The 23,726-nt window shown below is 42.1% G+C and overlaps 1 protein-coding gene across 1 annotated transcript in view; it reads right to left on the reverse strand.

Moving 5' to 3' along the window:
- Positions 1-23,347, reverse strand: part of tle2b (TLE family member 2, transcriptional corepressor b) — a gene marked incomplete at both ends in the record, with an annotated part of 74,243 nt that extends 50,896 nt beyond the window's left edge. The window contains 3 exons of the mRNA XM_083887843.1: positions 11,487-11,550; positions 12,124-12,221; positions 23,324-23,347. Coding sequence (XP_083743969.1) covers positions 11,487-11,550; positions 12,124-12,221; positions 23,324-23,347 — 186 coding nt within the window. The remainder of the gene's footprint in view (positions 1-11,486; positions 11,551-12,123; positions 12,222-23,323) is intronic.
- Positions 23,348-23,726: the final 379 nt, after the last annotated feature.

The raw sequence follows: 23,726 nt of genomic DNA on the forward strand, positions 1-23,726 counted from the left end.
AGGAGCCTTGATGCTGCCACTCTGCATTTCTGAGAGTCAGTGGACTGAGTGGAAAAGTGTTTTTTTTTGTTGTTGTTTCTTCCACCAAGTTCCATCGATTGTTTAATTAAAAATGCCATTCACTTCAGTCCATTTAACACTCATAGAAGAACATTTTTCTTAAGCCACATAGTATCTCTCAAAAGAAAAGAGAACTCCTACAAGAAAGTGTAAAGTACATTCTAACATTTGGTATGTTGTGCCAACAATGGTTTGTCAACAGTTCCTTCAAGCAAGACTAACACACAGGTCACTTGACTCTGACCTTGGATACAAGCCATAGGAAAGTACCAGAAGCAAAGTAAATGCATTGCCATGGAAATAATACAAAGGTACAAAGAGAGGTTTGTTTTTAGGGAAAAGTCATGAACGAAAGAGCACAAGAAACTAACTTAAAACTTAAACTATATTTATCAAATGTCCAGGTTAAATGTGAACATACCCAAGATGACACAACCCAAACAGTTGTAAAAGTAAGTAGAAGTAAAAGTAAGTGCGTAATAATCGATTATCCGTCCATTTTCTATGGTTTTATCCTCCACATGAGGGTCACAGTGGGTGCTGTGCCACACTCAGCCGACATTGGCCGAAAGGCGGGGGTACAATCTAGACAGTTTGCCAGTCCATCACAGGGACACATAGAAACACCCATTCACACTCACACCTATGGTTTTTGGACTGTGGGAGGAAACCGGAGAACCCAGAGAGAACCTTCACACACACACGGGGAGAACAAACTCCTGCTAACTCCATACAGAAACGCCCTTGTTCTGACCGGGTCTCAAACCCGGGTCTTCATTCTGAGAGTGCTGACCAACTACTACAAATAATAACAGCAATAGGGGCAGCACATGGCCTTGTGGAAAGGGAACTTGGCAACCAGAGGGTTGTGGTTTGAATCCTGACAGGTCAAGGGATAGGGTACCCCTGAGCAAGGTGCCCCATCCCCATTGCTTCCCATTGACTGGTCTAATTGGATACTGTAAATTGACACCAGCCAAGTGGGAACCACATCCAGTGATGGTCCCAAGACAAATAAGGTTTGCAACTTGCATCGGGAGTGGCATCCATCCATAATTCAATTTAGCATCATATGCCATATTACTCCAGGTACCAGTCCATTACTGAAGGAATTACTTTGACATATTCTAGGTCGAATACAATTAAAGGCAAAACTTTGCAAGTTATTCTCAAAGTGGCAAGTTAGTGTTTGTGTTATGTGTAAATATCAGTCATTGCACTTCCACTTGAGACCTGCAGCACTACCACAGATTACAAATGGGAGTGCAATTGTCCACCGCAGGACAGTTTCCTTCATTTCAATACAGTAATGCCAGACACAGTGTGAAGAGGACAACACAGCAACCTTCAGACAGAAATCAGTCTCACCTGGACATCAGGATTTGAAATACCATGTTGTGATGAGAAGTTTAAAGGTGAGTAAATTCAGACCGGACATGTTCAAGCTTCTTATGAAAGGAGGCAGAACTATATCGACTCATTTAGTGAAAATGTAATAACAGTTGTCCTGTGGGTGTAGACCAGACAACAGTGAAGAGACAATTGTACTGTTTTGCAGTCTGTGCAGCACCTCAGTGACAACGCTCTGTGGGAGTCAAGTCTGGACTGTACTGCAGTCACAGCTGTGCTCAACGGTCTGTAACTGTGTGAGTGAAGAGCAGTAACAGTCGCCACTAATGTTACATCACAGTTTTGTAAAAACATCATTTGCATTTCAATCTGGTGGCTGTTGTTGTCTACCAGTGTTACTGTTGTCCTGTTTGGTTTGTCGCTTTAGAATGACTGTGAATGACTTTACTGTGCTTTAAGTGTTTCTGTAGTGTTTCTGAGTGTGCATTTTCATGTTTTGAAGCAGAAGGTTGTTACACAAAGTAGAACGACATCCTTTCTAGTACACACAATGTCACTGTAGTAGCCTGACACACCTGAGCCTGAGGTTAGGAGGTTATTACAATCCAAGTACAGCTGTCTTTTTTCTCTCCATCAGGCAGCATTTTCAAAGAGAACATCTTCAACAAAAGGCTTGATTTGGCTCAGAGGGGACACACAAGCTGCTGATCTTCTCCTGCCTCATTTGTGTGACTTGATGTAAAAAAAAAATCACTGATTCTCTCTGAACTGGTGCTTTTCCACTACATCAGGGTTTCTCACTCCTGATCCTGGGGAGCCACTGTTCTACTCAACTCAACTCCCCAAGCATTATGCAAGTAAATTTCTAAAATCTCAATATTTAACAGAGGGGTCTGGTGTATTTAGCGACAGCACTGCTAAAAGCATGGCCATCGTGAGCCGAATCATGTTGAGGAAGTACTGTGGAGTAATGGAACACAACGTGCCTGATACACAAACTGTGTCGTCCAGCCGAGCCATGGAAAAAAATGCCAAAAGTGACACTAATTTCAGTGTCCAGGCAGAAAAGGGTTATCTGACAATATCTGACAATGCAGCAAACTGAAGACTTGACACATAAGTGCTTCCATATTCAAGGCTGGTTTTTAGGGTGTTCAGCAAAGTCAGTGCTGACCATAATATGATGAGGTTGATTTCATGCAACCACACTAAATCAGAACCATCCCTTTAAAAGCCAAATATGAAACTATATAGTGTGCACTTCACTATTGTAATGCATGGATCATTCACACACACACAAACACACACACCTCTAATTAACCCACACCCCTCACATGGCAGCAGTTATGAATTATATAATCCCTCTGTGGTGACACCGTGTAGTCATTCAGCACCATGTTTGAGAACTCAAATCTATGTGGGTTGTGTGCATGTGTGAGTGACAGATTGCAAATCACATGTGGTGTGTGTGTGTGTGTGTGTGTGTGTGTGTGTGTGTGTGTAATGACAGAGAGACGTATTAAGCCTGACAGGAGGACTCTAAGCCAACCGGGTAACACATCGTTGACCAAGATCAAGTTGTTTTTTGTTTTTTTTTAACGTTTTTTAAACGTCATACATGTCATACATTCATGTCACCATATGTTGCACATACACCTTTTACTGTCTGCCTTTAGGTAAAGATTTTCTCTTTACCTTTTTAGGTAAAGAGAGAACAGCGCAAGGACACGGCGTAATAATAAGCCATTTATTTCTATTCTATTATCTCTATCTTATAGTGTGTCTTCAGATATCTTCACACTGATAGATAATGTGAACACAATGCTGTGATAATTCACTATCATTGCTTTTTATCACAGGAATTGTAAAGATACAAAATTGTGCTATAATTTCACCACAGTCTTTTCCAGAAGCATTAATCAGAGCCAGGAAATTAAGAGTATGAAGAGACAGACTTTATACCATAATGACAAGCCTTTATGAGCGCAGATATATTATTTACTTCAGTAAATGTGTCTTAATATAGATAATAAATCAGAGTAAAAGGTAACTGCATTGTGTTAATGTCTTATTCATATAATAAACATTTCTGGTTGATAATTTGAATGCTTCTCAGCTTTCCACAAAAACAGCATCTGTACATTTAAAACTAAATTTAAAATTCTTTGTGAAGGGAAAACATGTTTTTTGGAAAACCTGAAGCATAAAAACTCTACTAAGGGGAAAAAAGCTTTTCTTGACAGATAATGTTATGTAATCCATACTCACGGCCATTATCGTTTCTACCTGCTCTTTGGCACGTTGTTATGTCATATCAGCAGACAGGTTACTTCAGATAAATGAGGTGTAATTCCTGTTTATCTGATGGCACCCTAATGTTCCGCGCTCCTCTGAACATGCCCCACATCTGACATGCGTCTCCCACTAATAACACGCACACTGCACTGTCATCATCAGGGCAAGAAGGACAGAATACATTCCTGCATTTCTCTCATCACGCTGCTCTCCCTCTTTCTCTCTTTCCTACTTTCAATCTCATGTATCCCTCCTCCATTCCACCCTTCCAATCTGCGAGGAGTGTTTGCTCTTCCATTCCCCCCACCACCCCTTGACCCTCGCTGCACCACCATGGTGCTGAGAGAATGTCAGACGACAGCGTCATGCATATATAAATATATATCTCCTCTATGCATTCTGCAAAAAAAAAAAAAAGTTAAAACTTTAAAATGAGCTTTAGAAAGTGGGTCTAATCAAAGGTGATTTATCTAAATGGGACATTTGTGTGTGTGTGCGCAGGTGTGCATGTAGCTTTATTGGATGCTTTTAGCACCAAAATAAGTGTGTGAGCTGCTGACATAATGTGTGTACACAGCTTATGTTTTGCCGTGTGCGTGTGTGTGTGTGTGTGTGTGTGTGTGTGTGTGTGTGTGTGTGTGTGTGTGTGTGTGTGTGTGTGTGTGCGTGCATGCGTGTGTGTGTGTGTGTGTCTGTACTCTATGTGTCACACACAGGTGCAGATGTAAAAACCAAAGCCAAAGCAATTGTTCATCAGTATCTCTTGGGTGAGCTTCTCTCTTTCATCTGCCCCCTCACACACACACACACACACACACACACACACACACATTCACACTTAAACACACACATACCATTGATGTTAAAACATTTACTAGCACACTGTGCTAACCCACATCAGAGGTTAGGTAAGCAGGCTCTCACTTCTCCATTGTGCCCTGTCAGCGGGTGACGACTAAATCAGTCACGGCACACGTTCAGCATTTAACGGCAGCTTCTCTTGCAGTCTGTTTCATCAGAGGGAGAGAGACAGAACAACTGGATAGCACCGACGTCGAGCTGAAGGGGGTTTATGTCCATGAACATGTGTGTGTGTGTGTGTGTGTGTGTGTGTGTGTGTGTGTGTGTGTGTGTGTGTGTGTGTGTGTGTGTGTGTGTACAGTATGAACACTGGGGGAGACCTCGTCTATCTTTATCTTTATGCCTCCTCCTGCCTTGTTTGTTTCTCCGGCTCCAGACAGTTCAGACAGGTTTAAGACTCTTTAAGCAGACTCAATCCTTCCATTCATCTGGCCCTGATCAAATCCCCCCGGCCAACTCCCACCATCACAGAGGCGACACTTGAGCTTAGTGAGGAGGCCCCTCTTCAGACTCTGCTGTCTTACATCACTTTAATTTGTTCTTCTTATTATTATTTCCTCTAATTCTTGGATTATTTTTCATCACCTCATGTGCCTGTTTAATCCCCCCCCCCCCCCCACTATCTCCTTTTCTCTATCACAATATACCATTCTGTTTTTTTTTTTTTGCATTTTAATTTCTTTGCCCTTGCATCCTCCCTCGGTGTCCCCATCTCGCCTTCTCTTCACTTCCTTTATTACTCCTACTCCCGCTCTTTCGTTTCTGTCCTCTCCTTCCCCCCTTTTCTACCCCTCTTCTGTCTCTTTCCACTTTCTCCAGCAGTCTGTGACTGCAATGTTGCTAAAGAGAACACAGCGTGTCAGCCTGAATCAGACAGATGAGCTACGAGTGGAATAAGAGGCTGAGAGCACCGCATTAATCTAAACACACACACACACACACACACACACACACACGCACACGCACGCACAAAGAAACAAATGCACTCACATCTCTGCCTGAGGGGATGTACTGAACAGACGCGGATATATGTTCACACACACACACACACAGTCCAACAAATGACTCCATGGCAGACTTGAGACAAAACACTGTGGCCATTATATAGTTCTAATGAGACTGTAAATATATTTGACTGTATTATTACAAACAAAGATGTTCGAGAATATTGCTTGTGTAATCAACCACCTTTGTTTGTTTTTTTATCCTTTAAAAAACTTAAATGTTATTCATAATCACATCCAAATCATAATCCAATAAGTATAAAACACACCCTGCAGGAGCCTCAAAATAAAGACCTTTGTAAAAAATAAAATGAAATAAAATAAAGTCAACCAGCAAAGGAACTAATAACTAATAAAGCAGCAACCCAGAGTCACTTTATAGTCACTAAATGTCAACATTTAACAAATATGCCCATCATTACGTTTATGGATCAGTTTAAAGGTGCCATATGTAAGAATGCTGCCAAAAACGGTTACTACATTCAAATTCAAAATACCGAGGTCTTTTAGGTTTGGTTTTCTGACGTAACTGGCAACCCGTGGTTGCTCGGCAGCTGAGACTCTACTGACTGCAATGATTGGTAGACGGCAGTAGGTGGCGCCACATGCCAAAACATGATTTCAAAACATAAACACGATTTGCAGTCTGCAAAAGATATTTTTTAATGCAAATATTTTGGCTGTACTGTTGTTGTTGGTGAGTTCAGTTTGTTATATGAACATTATTCCTGAGTCTCTGTGACATATTAGGAGGATTATATGGCCAGTTGCTTTAGATTTATTACATAATGCACCTTTAATTCATAAAAACAGATGATAAAAAATCTGCAGGTGCTGAATGAACGCTGTGCAAACATCAAATATCCAATATGCAAAATATGAGGAAGTAAGCCTGTCTCGCCTAATTTGAATTTGCATATCTTAAAATCACAGCTCATTCATTCATTGTCAACGCCTTTAATCCCAGCTGACATAGGGTGAAAGGCGGGGTCACACCCTGGACAGGTCGTCAGTCCATCACATGGAGACAAACCATTCACTCTCACACCTACGGTCTGACCAAGACGTGAACCTGAGACTTTTTGCCGCAAAGGCAACAGCACGAACCACTGCAGCTCATTTCTCTGATTTATTCAGTAAAATAAGATGAGAGTTTAGTCTCATTATCAGATTTTCTTGTCATGTTAATTCAGGAAAAAAACATTTTCAAAGAGCAGGGTGAGCAGAGGTGAACCTGGCTCTTCAGACGGGATTCATACTTGCACTTTGTGTGAGGATGTGACCGACACGTCTACGCCCCCCTCCGATTAGTCTGGGCTACAATGCAAGCTTATTTAAAAATACACAGAGGAATTCCAGGACAGAGGTGAGCAGTGAAATCTGAGAGACGTGAATTATAAATACAAAAGACAGGGAAAAAAAAGCAAGATGCTCACACTCGACACTCTCGACATTACATATTGCCAGCGTCTCTCTCTACACAAACAAACACGTGCCAGTTTACGAGAACAGCCAACTTATAACATATACCCTTACCCAGAAGGACAGCGGGTCTGCCAAGCATACCACCGCTATACACTACTGTACTGTATATCCAAAACCTTGCCGTGCCACTTAACTGCAGCAGCACAGCAATTTGAGAGGGTTATGGCAACGTTTCAGCAAGCGTGAAATTAGTCAAACATCATTGCCAGATTTACAATTTAAGTCGTGAATGTGGGGGGAAAATAAAGTTCCAAACTTTGGAAAAGTTTAATGCCATAAGGAGATTTCTCACAGCAGAGTGAAACTATAACCTTCTGTTTAAGACAAAATAAATATAAAATCACTGCAATTATTGGCTCACTTCAGCTTCTTGGTTTTTTTTTTTGTTTTTGTCTGCTTAAACTGATTTAAAAAAAAAAAAAAATTCAATCACCTCTACTCAATCATTAACATTGCAAACCGATATGAAGAAATATTTACTTTCTCAGACACATAGTGAATAAAAATACAAAACAGAAGAATAAAAGGTGGAGTCAAATGATTAAAATAAAGAGTCAGATTGCGTTCCTCACACCACCTGGCTCACGATCACACAACAGTGGCACAGTATTTTAAGAACACTGGGACACGATGGTGCCAAATGCAACAAGTTGCCAGAGCTATATTACAAAATTGCCTGTTACTGCTTTTCAGAGTGTTATTAAAAGAGCTTTCTAATCTAATGCCAACACTGAGAATGAGATTCTGTGTCAGCACCTACCAAAAACCTCAAACCAATAATAATAAAACTAGTCTGACAGTTATGTATTAGGTTATGACACATACATGGCTTGGTTCGAGTTGAGGAAAGAAAATAACTTACTTGGTAAGAAAATTATTTTTGCCATTGTTAAAAACACCAATGGCTGTGAATAGAAAACCACCCTGATCCTTCACAGCAGCTGAAGAGCTTTGCACATGCACTGGCTGCACTCTGCTACTTCATGAAAAGTGAGCAGGTCCTTTATGTAGCTTAGCTGTAGCCTGAACCTGTGTTTCATCTCATTGTTCATAATTATTTCTGATCCGTTTTAGGTGGCTCTGTCCTCTCTGCCCTGAGCGCTGCACACACACGTCCATACTTAGCCCTCAAAGTGGGGACACAGTGGGTAACTTCATTCATCAGCGTTATAAACGTTAACTCTGGACCAGCTGCTGTACCTGCAGCCTCACAGCAGCAGCAGCAGCGACAGACAAATGACAGAGGAGTCTGTTTTTGTCCCAAAACCTCAGTCAGGAATATTATTTATTTTACTGTGCACCCACTGCGCAGCGCTGTTATGCAAGAACTGCATAGGGAATTGATATGCAACGGCAAAAAGATCTGACTGGGAACAAAACAATCAGTTTGTTTACATGCACAGTTTAAATCGAGCTAAGGCTGTAGTCCGACTAAGACATGGACAACTTGCAGAGTCCGACTATACATGCGGAGAAGAAAATGTATTTATTGGCCGTGTACGTTTGACTCCGCCTCCGTAGGTGGCGCCGTATCTCAACATTGAGTGGTGAGATGGATCGTGCTGTGGTTCTGTACGTTTTGTTCAATTTTGATAGAAATTAGATCGATCGTGGCTCTTGTGGTTGCCGTGTTGTCCGAGGAAAGAAGCCACTGTCGTATAATTGTCCGGCAGCAGTACTGCGGTTTATACGTCGTCTCCTTTTACTTCCGGATCAAAGACCGGGGAGGAAAGTTTGGAGCATATGCAGAACGCCAATTACGACTCCAGTTCAACTAAGCGTATACATGCAGGAGTAATCGGACTATGAATCGCATTATCCACATAGTCCGACTAAGACTAGTTCGATTTTAGTCAGACTAACATGCTTACATTAAGGAAACCGCATGACCGTCCTAGTCTGACTAAAATCAGACTTTTAACATGCATGTAAACGCACTGACTGGCATGAAAATAATGTGGCCACCTTTAGACAAACAATATGCATTTCTTAAAAGTCAACACGCATCAGCTATAACCCTGCATAACCATCTCACTACTTTCCTCAACCCTAGTATTGGGCTTACAACTGATGAATAGCAAAGGCAGGAGCAGTGCAGCGTAGTGAGCAGAGCCCCAGCCTGAGGAAACAGGCCTCAGTATGGATGACAGGACTAACGAGCTAAATATAGCCTTCTGGGTTATCTCCTCTGTGGGCGCAGCCAGTCCGTTGTTGCTTCACATTATTTACGTGTCTGTGCATGCACCCTCTCTCTTCCTCTTTCTCTCTTCATCTTTCTTTTGCTCTATCTTTCTTTCTTTTTATTCCCCCCCCCCCCTCACACACACACACACACACACACACACACACAATACACCACTATCTCTCTCTCCTTCTCACACATCCAGCTGTTCCTTCACAACATCTTTTTTTAAAAGAAAAAAAAACCCTCAATCTTTCCTCTCTTCTGTCCCCTGGTACCTCTTTCTCTCTCTTTCTCCTTGTGTATCTCTCTCCTGCCTCTATCTCTCTCTCATTCTCTGATTCCTCTTTTATTCTCTTTATCTATGCCTCCCTTTGTATCCTTCCCTCCCTCTTTCCCTCAGCAGCTCTGTTATTTCTTTTTTGTCCGACACAGTCTGAGCTCTTTTTTCCTATCAAGCTATCCTTCCGTTTGAGCCTCTCGCTCTCACTCTCCTCCTGCTCATTTCTTAACTGTGCTTGTGAAGTAGCATAGCACTGTGCTACTACTACTAGCCATGCTCAAAAACACAGTGAGCCACAGTTCAACTAATGTTGCGGAGTATTAGGGCAAAACTGAAAATAATTATTTTTTTAATATTTCGAGAATAAAGTTGCAACATTATGAAAATAAAGTAGAAATATTATGAGAATAAAGCTGTAATATTATGAGAATAAAGTTGTAATATTATGAGAATAAAGTTGAAATATTATGAGAATAAAGTCAAACTATTATGAGAATAAAGTCATAATACTATGAGAATAAAGTCTACATATTATGAGAATAAAGTCAAACTATTATGGGAATAAAGTTGTAACATAACAAGAGATTTTTTTGTAACATTGTGAGAATGAAGTAGTAAGTAGAAATATTTTTGAATTTTTTTTATTTTTAGTTTGGCTGTAATACTCCATATAAAAAAAAGTTCAATTACATGACATTCAATTGCTCGTCTTAAGTCATATAAGCATCCCTGCTGGCACTGCACCAGTCCTTTTGTATCAGCAGAAGGTGGACGTTAGTCAGGCTATTTTGCTCCACACAGTAATTGTGTGAAACCACAGCTAAAATGAGAAGTGCCTGAGATTAAGGAAGTGGCTGTTTTTGAGAGGTCTGTGATTTTCTTTGTGTGTGTTCGCCAAAGCACAATATTTATTATGCACGTGTGTCTTTTTGGTGTTTTTTTTTTTTTCTTTTCCACATTGAGAAGCACTTTGAGTTTTAGAATAATAAGCCTATTTTTTATGAAATAAGTTGAGATTGGTTTGGTGCCACTAGCAAAACCTCAACATGTTTTTTGTTGTTGTTGTTGTTCAGTTTTGTCAACTTCATCATCATTTTTTATTGTCCTGAGGCTTTGACAGCAGACGGGACCAGTCAGGAACTAGGTAAGCCATTATTCAACGAGTGTCCTCACCACTATAGAAATAAATATTTATTTATGTGTGTGCACGCGTTATCTGTTTATCTCCTGCCTGCCAGTCTCTCTGTGTGCTTCTACATCCATTTGTCTGTCTGCCAGTTAACCTGTCTGTCTGCTCACTTTTCTCTCACACTCTATTTGTCAGTTTCTCTGCCTCTCTGGTTCTCTATCCATCTGTGTGTCTATCTAGCTTACGGCCCTGATCCTGCCTGCTCTCCCAGGTTTATGAAATGCGAGCAGCTTAACAGATGGTACATATCGTATTCTGGTTGGCTCTGTGTGGGTTTTGTACCACAGACGAAGGCTTACGATACATGTGAGCCTTTAGTCGCACAGATGCAAAGACACAGAGGGAGCTCCGACTGTTAGCGCAAGAGAGACAACACAGAGAGGAGGATGAAGAGCCGAGAGTGATAGACAGGAGCAGAGAAGAGGGACTGAGGCAGGAATAATACAAGGAGAGCTATGAAAAAACAAAAAGTACAAATCCAGGAGATGTAGGAGAGCGGAAGTTATACACAGCACACAACGGAAAAACATAATACACTTATTATACCAGAATTTTTTTTTACAACTTTGTGAAACCTTTTAAACTGTACTGTGTTTTGAGCACAAGTTTGTGTAAAGATATTAGAGACGGATACTGTCATTTTTATCAGGATAGGATTCATGCCAAACTAAATCAATACAGCTGATCAAAGGCACAGATACAGCTCCCTAATTGAAATTTCCCCATCAGACTATTTTTCAGAACACAGCAGTTGTGATCGATATCTTTTGGACTCACCATGATGTAGTGCCTTTGCATCTCAGTCTTCTCACTGGCCAGCTTCTCACACTCCAGCTTCAGGCTGCACACGAACACACACACACACAAACGCACACAAGTGAATGAGTTAATTGCATCTTCTGAAGTAAATTATAATTCCCAGAGGTTTTAATTTTAACAGAGGTGAAATAAGATTTAAAACTACACCTTTGTTGTAGAAAGAGTCCGTAAATGTGTGTCTCTTGTATTCTGCAGCTCATCACAACTACCAAACATGTGTGTCAATGCTGTGATGCGATATTGATTTCCTTTATTACTGTAAATTTAAAAGGAAGGTGATGCATGGATTTTGGCAAAGATGTTGATTTAGAGATTTTGTGTAAGGCTGTGAGACAAATCTACACGTGTGGGGCTGCAAATCACGATCCAATGTTTTGGACGCTCGGCGTCGTAATAAAGATTTAACAACAGCACTTACATGCTGTCACCTTATCTTTATTGGGCCATGCATTCAAGAATTCAACAGGCATTTCTTCTAAACTACATGGCAATGTGTCATCTGTAATTATCACATTTGCAGTTGATGGGTCTACAGGCAATATTTGGTTTGAAACTATCTAATGCATATGAATGTAAATGTCTGTGTAGTATGTACCTGTGATACTGAGCTTGGAGGAACTGGAATTCCTCCTTGATACGGTCCAGAGTTTCCAGGACTGTGAACTTGAAAGACTGGCCAGGCTGCAAGGGGACCTGGAAAAAGACAAGAAAAGGATGATGAGAAATGAATACTGGGGTGTGTGTGTGTGTGTGTGTGTGTGTGTGTGTGTGTGTGTGTGTGTGTGTGTGTGTGTGTGTGTGTGTGTGTATGTGTGTGTGTGTGTGTGTGTGTGTGTGTGTGTGTGACAGAGAGCAAGGTAAGAAGGGGAAAAAAAGCCAAGATGAAAGTGAGAGGGAAGGTCACTTCTCAGTCCCACACATCATAAAGCCTTGTCCTCTCTCTCTATTCTTCGACTCCTCTAATGACTCGGTGTCCTTCCCTATACTGCCCCCCCCCCTCCCCTCTCCTCCCCTCCATCCTTTCTTCCTCTTCTCTGCCTCTTCCTCCCTTACACATTAGCATCCTCTCCACTCTGCCAGGTTGCTAATGTATTCCAGCCTACAAAGAGCTGAGAAGGGAGGAAACGTCAAATGAATAACTTATAGGGAAACACGGCACTGTCTCTCACCTGCTAAAAGCTAAAGAAGGCCCAACAAAACAAGCAGCTCCCTGGAGCCTCAGCCCTCCCCGTGTGTCTAAAGTGCTTTCAACACCCCCACCGCTCCTCCTTCATAATTTTGTGAAGTTTGAGAAACAAGGGCATTGTGAGTGTGGTTTTTTTTTTTCGTTGCTGTGGTTGTTTACATTTGGGAATGGTGGGGTTTTTTTCAAGATTCTCAAAGGAGTTTTTCTTTTTTTGGGAGTAAGATACTATCCTTTCTGAATTCTTTCCAGACCTATTTGTATGGACTTATTCCACACCCCCCCCCCTGCACTGTAGATCTCACACTGTTAGCCTGAGGGGATGCAGACTGCCAGGTGTCTGTGCCATTTCTTCTTCACAGAAATCACATCATCACATCACTTTCTCATCACCTGTCAGTGAGCAATCTAAACCAGGGAGCGCGCCGACGTTGGTACTACCACGATCCAGGCTAGATCCCACTTCTGAATTGGTGGGGCAGAGTAGAATATGGTAGCCTGGCTAATGCCAGACTGCAATGTCAATCTCATTTGAGCTTCAATAAGTGCGTAATCGTAATAAATTGTATACATCAGGCACCTTTCAAGGAACTCAACGGCACCTGATAAATACAGCTAAATAAGACAATGTAATATCAAACAAACAACGTAATACCAATAGCAAAATGTAACATAATTACAGAGCGGTTAGAAAGTGAATATGCAAGCCTACAGCGAAATGTATAATTGTGTGAGAGTTCCATCGCAAAGAAGCTAATAGACTCAGTCTCAGTACTTCAAAACCCCAACCAGAGGGTGAGATAGAAACTCTTGTTGGTATATACTCCAGAATTCAGAATGTGTTTCTATTATTATTGACTGTATGGGTTTTTCTATGAATATCATTGCTGGCTATATTGTGTTATTATTCAGATTATACCTTCATTCAATATACTGGAGGTGCCTCTAACAGTTAGTGTGTATGAAGGCTATTTAGCCTTCTATGTATATATTTTAACTAATTTGCACTTTCGATAACCGCATATCCTCATTATTGATAACTTGTGAACTCTTAAGATGTGCAGATGCTTTTCTTCTTATGAATATCTTCCACAGCCCTTGCTTGTCATTTTTCTGTTTTTCTCAGGTTTGGACAAAAACATTGAAAATATTTTTGGTTGGGTCACATTAACTGAGAAAGTCCACCATCCATCTCTTTATTTCACATCTGTGTGCATAATGAGGGTCATTTACTGTCGGTAAAAATAAAAAAAATAAAACAGTAACCATGGTAACAGTCGGGTGTTGGGGGGTCAGGGTAAACACAAACTTAACAGCTTACACTGCATCAGGCTTAGGTCGAGTTTAATCCTTCTATTACTTTTAGCCAAGAACTTGTATTTATGATGGAAAATTTGGAGAAACAGTGTCAAGTCTTCTCTAGTACATCCCAAATATTCTCAGTCAGGTTTAAGGTCTGGGCTCTGGTGGCCAGTCATGTGTGAAAATGATGACTCATGCTCCCTGAACGATTTTTTTCACAATTTGAGCCCAATAAACCATGGCATCGTCATCTTGGAATATGCCTGAAAACTCTCGGTCTATCAATACAATTAGGTAGCTCGCTAGATTCTCTACCCTAATTTTTTTGGGCACATAATGTTGCAGAACCTAAACCTGACCAACTGAAGCAAGCTCGGATCATAACACTATCCTCACAAGCGTGTACAGCAGGCACTGAGAGAAGTATTACAGTATATGACTTTATTGCCAGGGCACTTAGTTGGTCCAAGAGGCCTCTAGAGTTCAGTCTTCGAAAAACTTAACAGCTACGCACAAATCCGGATGACAGAGAATGAATTGTCTTTTTTTTCACCTCTCTATGTTAAAAAGTTACACTGACGTTTAACCATTTACTGATTTCATTGAGGATTTAGTGCTGAAAAACAGCAAATATGCTGAACCTTGGTGAGCTCAATAAAATGTTGTATATTAATAAAAATTTGAAAGTTGGAAACATCCGTTCCAACCTCTCTCTGTGTTTCTCAGTGTAACACCACTACATCCCCCAGCTGCTCAAAAGAAGCAATTCAAATCCTATGAAGAAAAACAGTGGCCACAGCAGCGTTGCACTAGTAGACTGCTGCAGACAGGTTGAAGTATGACTGAAAACACAAACGTTTCAAAGGTGAATTCTACTGGTCAAAAACCTGATAATTGAGCAGCTTTTAAGGGGATACAGACTTCTAAACTTCTTCTTCCCACCCACCCTTGCGCTGTTGGTGTATGACACACATGGTCCCTCAGTCAGGTCTGATAGTATTGCTCGACAAAGCCTGTTTTCAGATGAAGGACACAGCATACAAATCATGTTTCTGCCACTGATGATGCTACAATATCAATTATGTGTAATGAGTGTCTTTTGACTAATTCAACCCATCCGTCCACTCCCTTTGTTCATCTGTTCACATTTCTGTCCTCCATCTATTTTTCTATCAAAACAAAGAGGCATCATGCAGCTGGGCAGCTATGAGCGCACGCCGCTACAGCTAAAAGACTGGTGGTTTCAGTGGCGGGGTTTCATTAGTCTAGACAAGCACAATTCAATTAGATTTCAATTAGTCCGACAGTGGAGGTCAGAGACGCGGTGGGTTCCCCAGTAATTAATCCGCAGCCGAGTTGAGCTGAGCTAAACTGAGCCGAGGTAGGCATAGCAGGGACATTGAGATGGCTGCGTGCCGGGCACAACACACACAGACCCTCTGGGCGTGTGTGTGTGTGTGTGTGTGTGTGTGTGTGTGTGTGTGTGTGTGTGTGTGTGTGTGTGTGTGTGTGTGTGTGTGTGTGTGTGTGTGTGTGTGTGTGTGTGTGTGTGTGTGTGTCAGGGGGAGTGGCTGACCAGGAGGGTGGGGGTGTTGTCTGCCAACAGATCCCCACTGACCTTGATTCACACCATGCACACTCAGTGGGGGAGGAAAGGCAAAGGGATAAAGCAGGGGTGATGAAGATAGCAATCTGGCACACACACACACACACATACGAGTGCACACAAACAAACACACTCAGATTCACACACACACACACACAGAGGACACACAAAGAAAGAGAGCGCAGTGATGGAGAGACGGATTGACAAAAAAGGCAGAGGAGAGATAGATACTAATCTGACAGACAGAGGGATGGATGGTCTAAGGCGCGGAGGAAGTGATAGACTAGTCTGACATTCTTTCAGAGGAATGAAAGAATGAGCAAAAAGACAGATGATGAAAGACCGACGTTGCTGCTGACTGAGAGAGATAGCCAAACATTCATCCGCCTGACACCAAGGGGATGAGAGGAAGATGAAGAGAGAGGAGGAGAGAGAGAAAGAGAGAGACTTGTGCTATTTTTTTCCTGTAGTCAACACAGACTATAGCTACACTACTACCCTGAGCACTGTCCATCGCTCTGTGGCAATACTGCTCCCACCATCTGCTACCACAGACCATAGAGTCATACATAGATTCACATTCAAAATGCACACAATCAAATCAGAGTGTTAAGTTACATCAAAGTCTGTTGTTGTGGCAATTTGTTTGTTAGGCACTAATTTGAATAAATCTCATGTACCATGGAGATATAAGACTAACAAGAAAAAAAAAGTAAAAAAAAAAACTGGTGTCAAATGAGTTCATGCTCAGTTACAGGAGAGTTCTTTTTGCTCAAGGACACTTCAGCAGGTACAGACTACAGAGGGGATGAATGTGGACGTCTATGTCAATGTTGACAAAGAGCGAGCCATCATCAGCACGTCATGCTGTACGTACACAAAAACAAACATTTGCTGTGTGCATGTTTTTTTTTTTTTTCCTTATATTGTGACAGATGGCAGCCCAGACTGTTAGGGGTCCAATAGCACGTCACCAAGGGCCAAAAACAGCCGACCGCCTCCTGTGTTTTCATGTGTGTGTGTGTGTGCGGCCACACACACACATACAAGAGATCCCGAAACCCAAAACTGATCCAGTTAATCTAGGCAGTAGGCATCAAGGAGGGGAGAGGGAGTGAGGGAGGGAGGGGCCACTTGTAAGTGCACAGACACACACACACACACACACACACACACACACACACACACACACACACACACACACACACACACACACACACACACACACACACACACACACACACACACACACACACACACACACACACACACACACACACACACACACACACACACCATTTGGAACAGCAGTCAATCACAATTTCGAGAAGCTGGCATGGGCAAGCAGAGAATTAGGAAGGATTATCTATTGGGGAGGGGGAGGCGTGGCGGTTGAAGCCTGCTTTACTGTATCACATACCAGGATGGAGAAGGGACACCATGGCCATAACCATCACCTGTCTGTCAGTGTCTGTGTAAAGTGCATGCAGTCTGTCAGTCTGTCATCAGTTGGACTCAACACTTGATTAAACAGAGTGATTATTGTATAGTCGGGATGATGATGATGATTATAATAACAGTAACTGTTAGACCGTTGAAGACATTGAATTAAAACTTATTAACCCATTTTACAGGACCTCACCACACTCAGTACGTTAACATGCACAGTTTAATCAAGCTAAGGCCATAGTCCGACTAAGACTGGCAACTAGACCACTTGCAGAGTCAACTGATTAATTGGCCGTGTAGGTCTGACTCCGCCTGCATAGGTGGCGCTGTATCTCTCTATAAGCTAGTGCAAGTTGAATAAGTGACCTTTACCTCAAAGAAAAACACAACAAACAGCGAGATGGATCGTGCCGTTTGCAAGCGCCAGGTATCATCCAGGTATGTTAGTCCGAATATGACTAGCTCGATTTTAGTCGGACTACCGACTACTACTTGAGTCATGGAATGCACACCATGATTTCCTTGTTTATCCTGGTAACACCTGTGTATCTCAAGGAAATCTATGCCATCATCAGAGGTTTTCTCCACAGTGTGACTTAGCAAGAGAAAGATCTACATGGTTGTCACACGTGCTGCTAATGTTGTTTAATGAAGTTTTAAATCTCAACAACCTGTCTATTCAAGATTAACTGACTATTGATTTATTAACTTGATGAAATATCGGTGGATGAAAATCCAGTAAATTTGCAACCCTTGTACAGAGATTATTTAAAATCATGTTGCAGCATCACATTTAAAGATTGTCCGTCGAGTTCTGTCTGTCTGTCTGTCTGTGCTCCACATAAACGCCTTCTGTTCAAGCAGCTGCTTGTTTTTCCTACAATGGCAGCGGCTGCATGAGAGAGACAGCAACTGTGAAGGAGAAGCAGGTCTGGGAGTGATTGGGAAAGAAACAATTCCAACTGTCTGTTTGTCTGCTCCGCCCCTGGCACACTTTCTTCTAACACATGAGCTTTCACACGGTATAAGCGGGCATGCCTATGCATGGGTGCATTCATTCAAACAACAACAAAAAATAACCCACAAACAAAACACTGCGACTTCTCTGTCACACTACAATACTTTGTCTCTCCCTTCATTCTACACTTCTGCGCCATTCCTCCTTTGTTCTTCATTTTTTGGGAGTATTTTTGGGAGACGAGCAGAAACACTCAGATAGTGCATTAAATAGTAACTGGCTGGTGAAATATTTAAAAAAAGAATACATTTAGTCATGAATAGATGAGAAATATGAAGTGTGGCAGAAGAGTGTCACTGCCCCCTGTGTAGGCTCATCTATTTGTGTATATGCAGTAGAAGCTCGACTCCCAATCGTCTTGTGTTAGTCTGACTTTGAGGACCTTGTATGATGTAAAAGTCCAGTTTAAGTCGGACTAACATAATAACTTGCTAATTCCATGTAAATGCAGTGAGTAAGTCAGTCAGTCACTCAGTCAGAGAGCTATCCAGTTAATGCTGCAGCTCACCAGTCAGCCACTAAGCTGGTGGTGGATTACAAATCAGGGAAAGATTGGCAGCCAAAAGAGTCTCTGGAATCCATCCAAGCCACGCTCTGATCATTTATTTTTATGACCAAAGAAAAGAACACAGAACACAGGGTTTTTGGACAAGCAAATTGCCTGCTTTTAATCAGGAGAGCAGACTTAATCTTAGCGGCTGCTGAAATCTGAGCAGACGTGTGTGACTTTTTGCTTGCTCTGTGGTTCTTCTCACTGCAGCTGTATTGTTGTTACTTGACTTTTTGCCATTTAATGGCGTTGCCTTTGAAATGCGGGATGAAATTAAATGTAAACAAGATGAAGAAAAAGGGAAGAAAGGGGGAGAATGTCATCAGCAGGAGGTGACACCAATCTGCTGGACATGGCTTTGACTACAGCCACAAATGTTTTGGGGGGGGGGGACAAACTGTCTGACAGAGTCGGACACCAAAAACAAGTCCACTTTGTGCACAAGCAAATAGCAAAAGAGTTGAAAGTGAAAAAAAACAAACTATAATCAGCAATCACATACACACAGTTTAAGCAGCTATGCGTGTTCTACCTTAACTCCCAAATGCAGATTCAAATCATAAACGCATTAAAAACCAACTTTAAGACAAATATAATCCGACTGTGGTATCTGCACTCATGATTTTTGTGGCCATATACAGTGTTTGGCATTAGTTTGTTTACTTGGCTGTAAAAATAAAGTGTTACCCAACTCGTCACCAGAGGAGAACGAAGCCTTCACACACACACACACACACACACACACGACGCAATTTCTGAAACTTAACCAGAAGAAACCTCTTCGTTCTATCTATCCCTCCAAAACACACAAACGCACACCTCCCGACTGTAACTCGGCAGCTGTTTTATAGTCAAAACATACGTTTTCACATCAAAAAAAGGCTTCCAATTAGAGCAGATTTGAGGTCAGCATCTATTTCAGCAACCGCACCGCACAGGGCAAAGTATCCTGCTCATTTTCTTTTGTTGCTCCTTTTTCTTTTTTTATTGCAGACTTATTTAATAAACCGTCTGATATTCATTCAACAGACAGCTGCAACAATTCCTGGAGCAGAGAGAATATTTGTAGCGCACATACACAAAGCCACAGCGCTTGAAGTGTACACACTTTCGCTGCAACTTAAAAGTCAGCCTGCAGAAAGACAAAAAAAAAAAAAAAGGTGAAAGAGGATGTGCGCTTGAGTGAAAGCAGCACTCACTCAGATCCATATTGGAAAAGATGTGTGCATGTGCATGCTCGTAGCTGGACGGAGGTCAATGTCCAGTTATTGACATCTTTCTTAACCATGAAAACACACAGTAAATCCTCGCCCTCTTTCTCTCTCTCTCTCCCAGTCTCCTTAGGGTGTGGCAGACAATCAAAGGCGTGTACATTCACAGCAACAGTCGAGGTCGGACTTGGACGTTATTTATTGTTATTGTTGTTGGCACACAAACACAAACACCACCGCTCTGTTTTCCCCCTTCATCCAGATTCACACACACTCACACACACACACACACACACACACACACACACACACACACACACACACACACACACACACAACACCTTGACAGCTGCACACCCACACACACACACACACGAACACAAGGACAAATACAGTCACGTACAGGATACACACGCACACACACACATCAATACATAACACTTTCACACAAAGACATTCAACACTTAAGAGCTAATGGATTCTAAAAACAAAACCGCAAAAACACCTCCAATAGCAGAATATGCACACACATTTATGCACATCTGACTTAAATAAACAACACACGCTGTTCATACAAAATGTATACACTTACAAAGTTCTGAACCAGTGGAACCAATTACATCTGGCTCGGCTTTATGTTTTATCCCTTTTCAAAATCAGCGAGTACAAAGTCTTCCTTGATTAAAAAATAACACTGGCCCCGGCTTAAGATGTATACTTTATCTATTTATACTGCAGACTGTTGCGATTACATCCATAGGGACACAGAGGAAAATAAAAGGGAGAAGCATTAGCAGCGCTGTGATGTTTGAGTGACGCATCAAACCAGCCTATTCACTGAGAAGTCGCCTAAGCGGCGTGTATTCACACCTGACGGTGCCACCAAAAACGAGAGAATCCCATATTTTAGATGACAGACGACGATTTTCCCAGCACATGACGTTGTTGTTTCAAAACCTTCAAAGTCACCGGCAGTTACTCAGATCACGATCATGACAACCGACTCTTAGAGAAACTCACGATTATTAGTCAATCACTTTTTCGATCAAAGTAAGCACACCTGGAGACTTTAGTCACGCGCAATCTCACGTTTGAAGGTTAGCAGCTGTGCAAGTTTTTTTGCTTTGGAAAACGGTCATCAATTATGTAACGTATATCACATTTGCAGTGCGATGGCTAAACCATGCATATTTAAACAACCGGGCGACAAATGCCTGCTGTGACTGTGTCCCTGGAATACAGGTGATTACAGTACTTGAAACGCCACATTGAAAAGGAGCACATGTACGCTCCAGCTGTGATTAAAGGAGGACACGGATGAAAGTGCATATTTCATAAGTGACCGTGATTGGAAGTGACACAAACATACATGTACACTCACACAGGCACTTACATAAACTCTCTCTCACACACACACACACACACACACACACACACACACACACACAACACTGTTCTTTGCACCCTCACACCTCTCTGCGGATCACATTTCATAGCACCACCGCAAATAAAGTTCCACTAGCAGAGGAGGAAGAGAGGAAAAAAAGACAGAGAAGTAAAAGAAAACAGAGGGGAGACTCATAAGAAGAGAGGGAGGGAGAGAGAGAGAGAGAGAGATTGGCTCAATCGGGACTGAACTTTATCACAAACACAGAGCATCGCAGCAGGAAGCTCTCTGATACGCCTCTAAAGGGGAGAACAGAGGAATGTTCACACTATTCTTCCTTTGCATCTCCCATTCATTTTCATTTTTCTTTCCACCTCCAGTTGAGCCTTTTTTTTTCTTTTCTTTTTTAAGCATTCTCTCACTTTTTCTCTCTTGGCTCTAACATCTTTCGCCCCTTGTTTTTCATTTCTTTCTCGATTCTCTCAGCCTCTCTCTTCCAGCGGGCTGGCTTATTAGCATTCTCTCTGTACATATAATTGATTCCTCATGCCTTCCTCTTGTGAAAATGTCATTCATAATTCCGTGTGATAGCGAGCTGGCTGGCTTGCTGGCTAGTTGGCGGGGCGGACGACTGGCTGACTGTGAGGCAAAGTGGCCACTGACCCATTTGTAGCAGATACAGAAACTGACAACCTAATGTGACTGCAGCAGCCAGACTGAGGTTTGTGCAAAACGTACATACTAAGCCTAGGTTGTCATTCAAGTCTGTTCTTTCACCTGTACTTCATCTTAGCAGATCAATTTTTTAAGTCTCACTTCAGATGAAGAGTGGAAGTAAAGGGGGGGAAGTGTAACCAGGGGGAAGTTTAAATAGTTTGTGTGCACTTCTGACCTTTCTGAAGTCATGGAAATTTACTTGTACTTGTTACCTCTTTATGACCTTTTACGGGCATCAACGTCGCTGACCTTCTCAGGACCAGTTGTCCTCATGGACATAATGAGGCAGAATCACATTTCTGAGGGCTAATGTTTGAATTTTGGTTAGGTTATGGTCAAGGTGAAGGATAACACTTTGTTTAGGCCGTCCAAATGAATGGAGGTCAATGCAGTGTCCTAAAAAGAACAGCTATGCAAACCTGTGTGTGTGTGAGTGTGTGTGCCTCGAACAGAAATCAGCAAACAAATAGCCAACAGCAGTCCAACCAACTCTTCCTCACACCTGCATGTAATCCAGCTGCATCTGCTCTCTCTCTCACACACACACACACACGCGTAGGCAACCAAACACTAATGAACAAAAACATACACACACACACACACACACACACAAATGTGCACATGTAAACTGAGAAGTGCCAATCCAGTTATATACCACCTACACACCCGACACAGCTAATCCTCAACATTTCAAAGACACCTGGTTGCAGCTGACAGAGCAGGAGGTGGTGAGTGTGTGCTTGAGTGAGTATGCGTGTACTCGTCTTTGTTACCTTGAGAGGACCTTTATTTATTTATGCCTGGCATTAACACCGACTTTTTGTGGACCAGCAGTCCCTGTGAAGACCTAAAATCTGCTTTGAATGAAGCAAAACCTAATTTCTGGTTAAGTGAAGGGCTAAGATTTGAATTGTGGTTAGCGCAAGTTTAGGGTTAGGCAGTATCTGGTTATGGTTAAGGTTAGAGATAAGGCTGCCAAAATGAATGGAGGTCAATGCAAGTACTTAAAAGGATAGTTGTGCAAACCTATGTGTGTGTGTGTACAAAGGGAATCTCTTAGCCTCAAACACCAGCCCTCCCATCACGTCACTCCTCTCGTTACAGAGCCATTTATTTCTCTAAACAAGTCAGTCAGCAGAGAGGGACACGCTTGAAAATGATAGATGGGGTGACAGAGAGACCACAACATGGAAAGATATGGAGAAGAGAGACACACAAAGAGAGACAGTAAGTAACGAGAGGGCAGATGAAGATTTAACAAGACAAATCTGGGACATAAAAAGTGTCACAGGCAGATATGGAGAGAAGTGAAGAGACGGGCAGGAAAAAAAACAAGAGATTGAGGAAAAAGTCAACATAAGGAGGCACTTACGGGATGCCTGCCCTGAGGGTACATGATCCCAGGAGAGGAGAGGCTGCCAGTCCGTTTGATGGCCAGGTTCGTCCCCTGGCCCTCCACTCCTCTGCCCTCCACCGGTTACACAGTCACACCCACACTCTCACACTATCAGTAAGTCCAGTCTCTGTCCCTGATGTGGGCTGAACACAGCAGTCTTCACTCTTTTATTTCCCTCGCAGCTCTTCTTCTCTTCAGCGGTGAACTCCTGTCAACACACAACTAAAGAGTGCTCAGTCGGCTGGTTCATTTATCCAAGAATGTCATGATTACACAGAGCACCGGACTTAACCTCCTACTTCTCCTCCTCCTCCTCCTGCTGCTGCAGCTTCTTCTTTTCCTTCTTTTCCAGTAAAAGCCAAAGTCTCAGTTTCTCCTC

Source organism: Microchirus variegatus (genome assembly GCF_963457635.1).
Source record: "Microchirus variegatus genome assembly, chromosome: 4".
NCBI lineage: Eukaryota > Metazoa > Chordata > Actinopteri > Pleuronectiformes > Soleidae > Microchirus > Microchirus variegatus.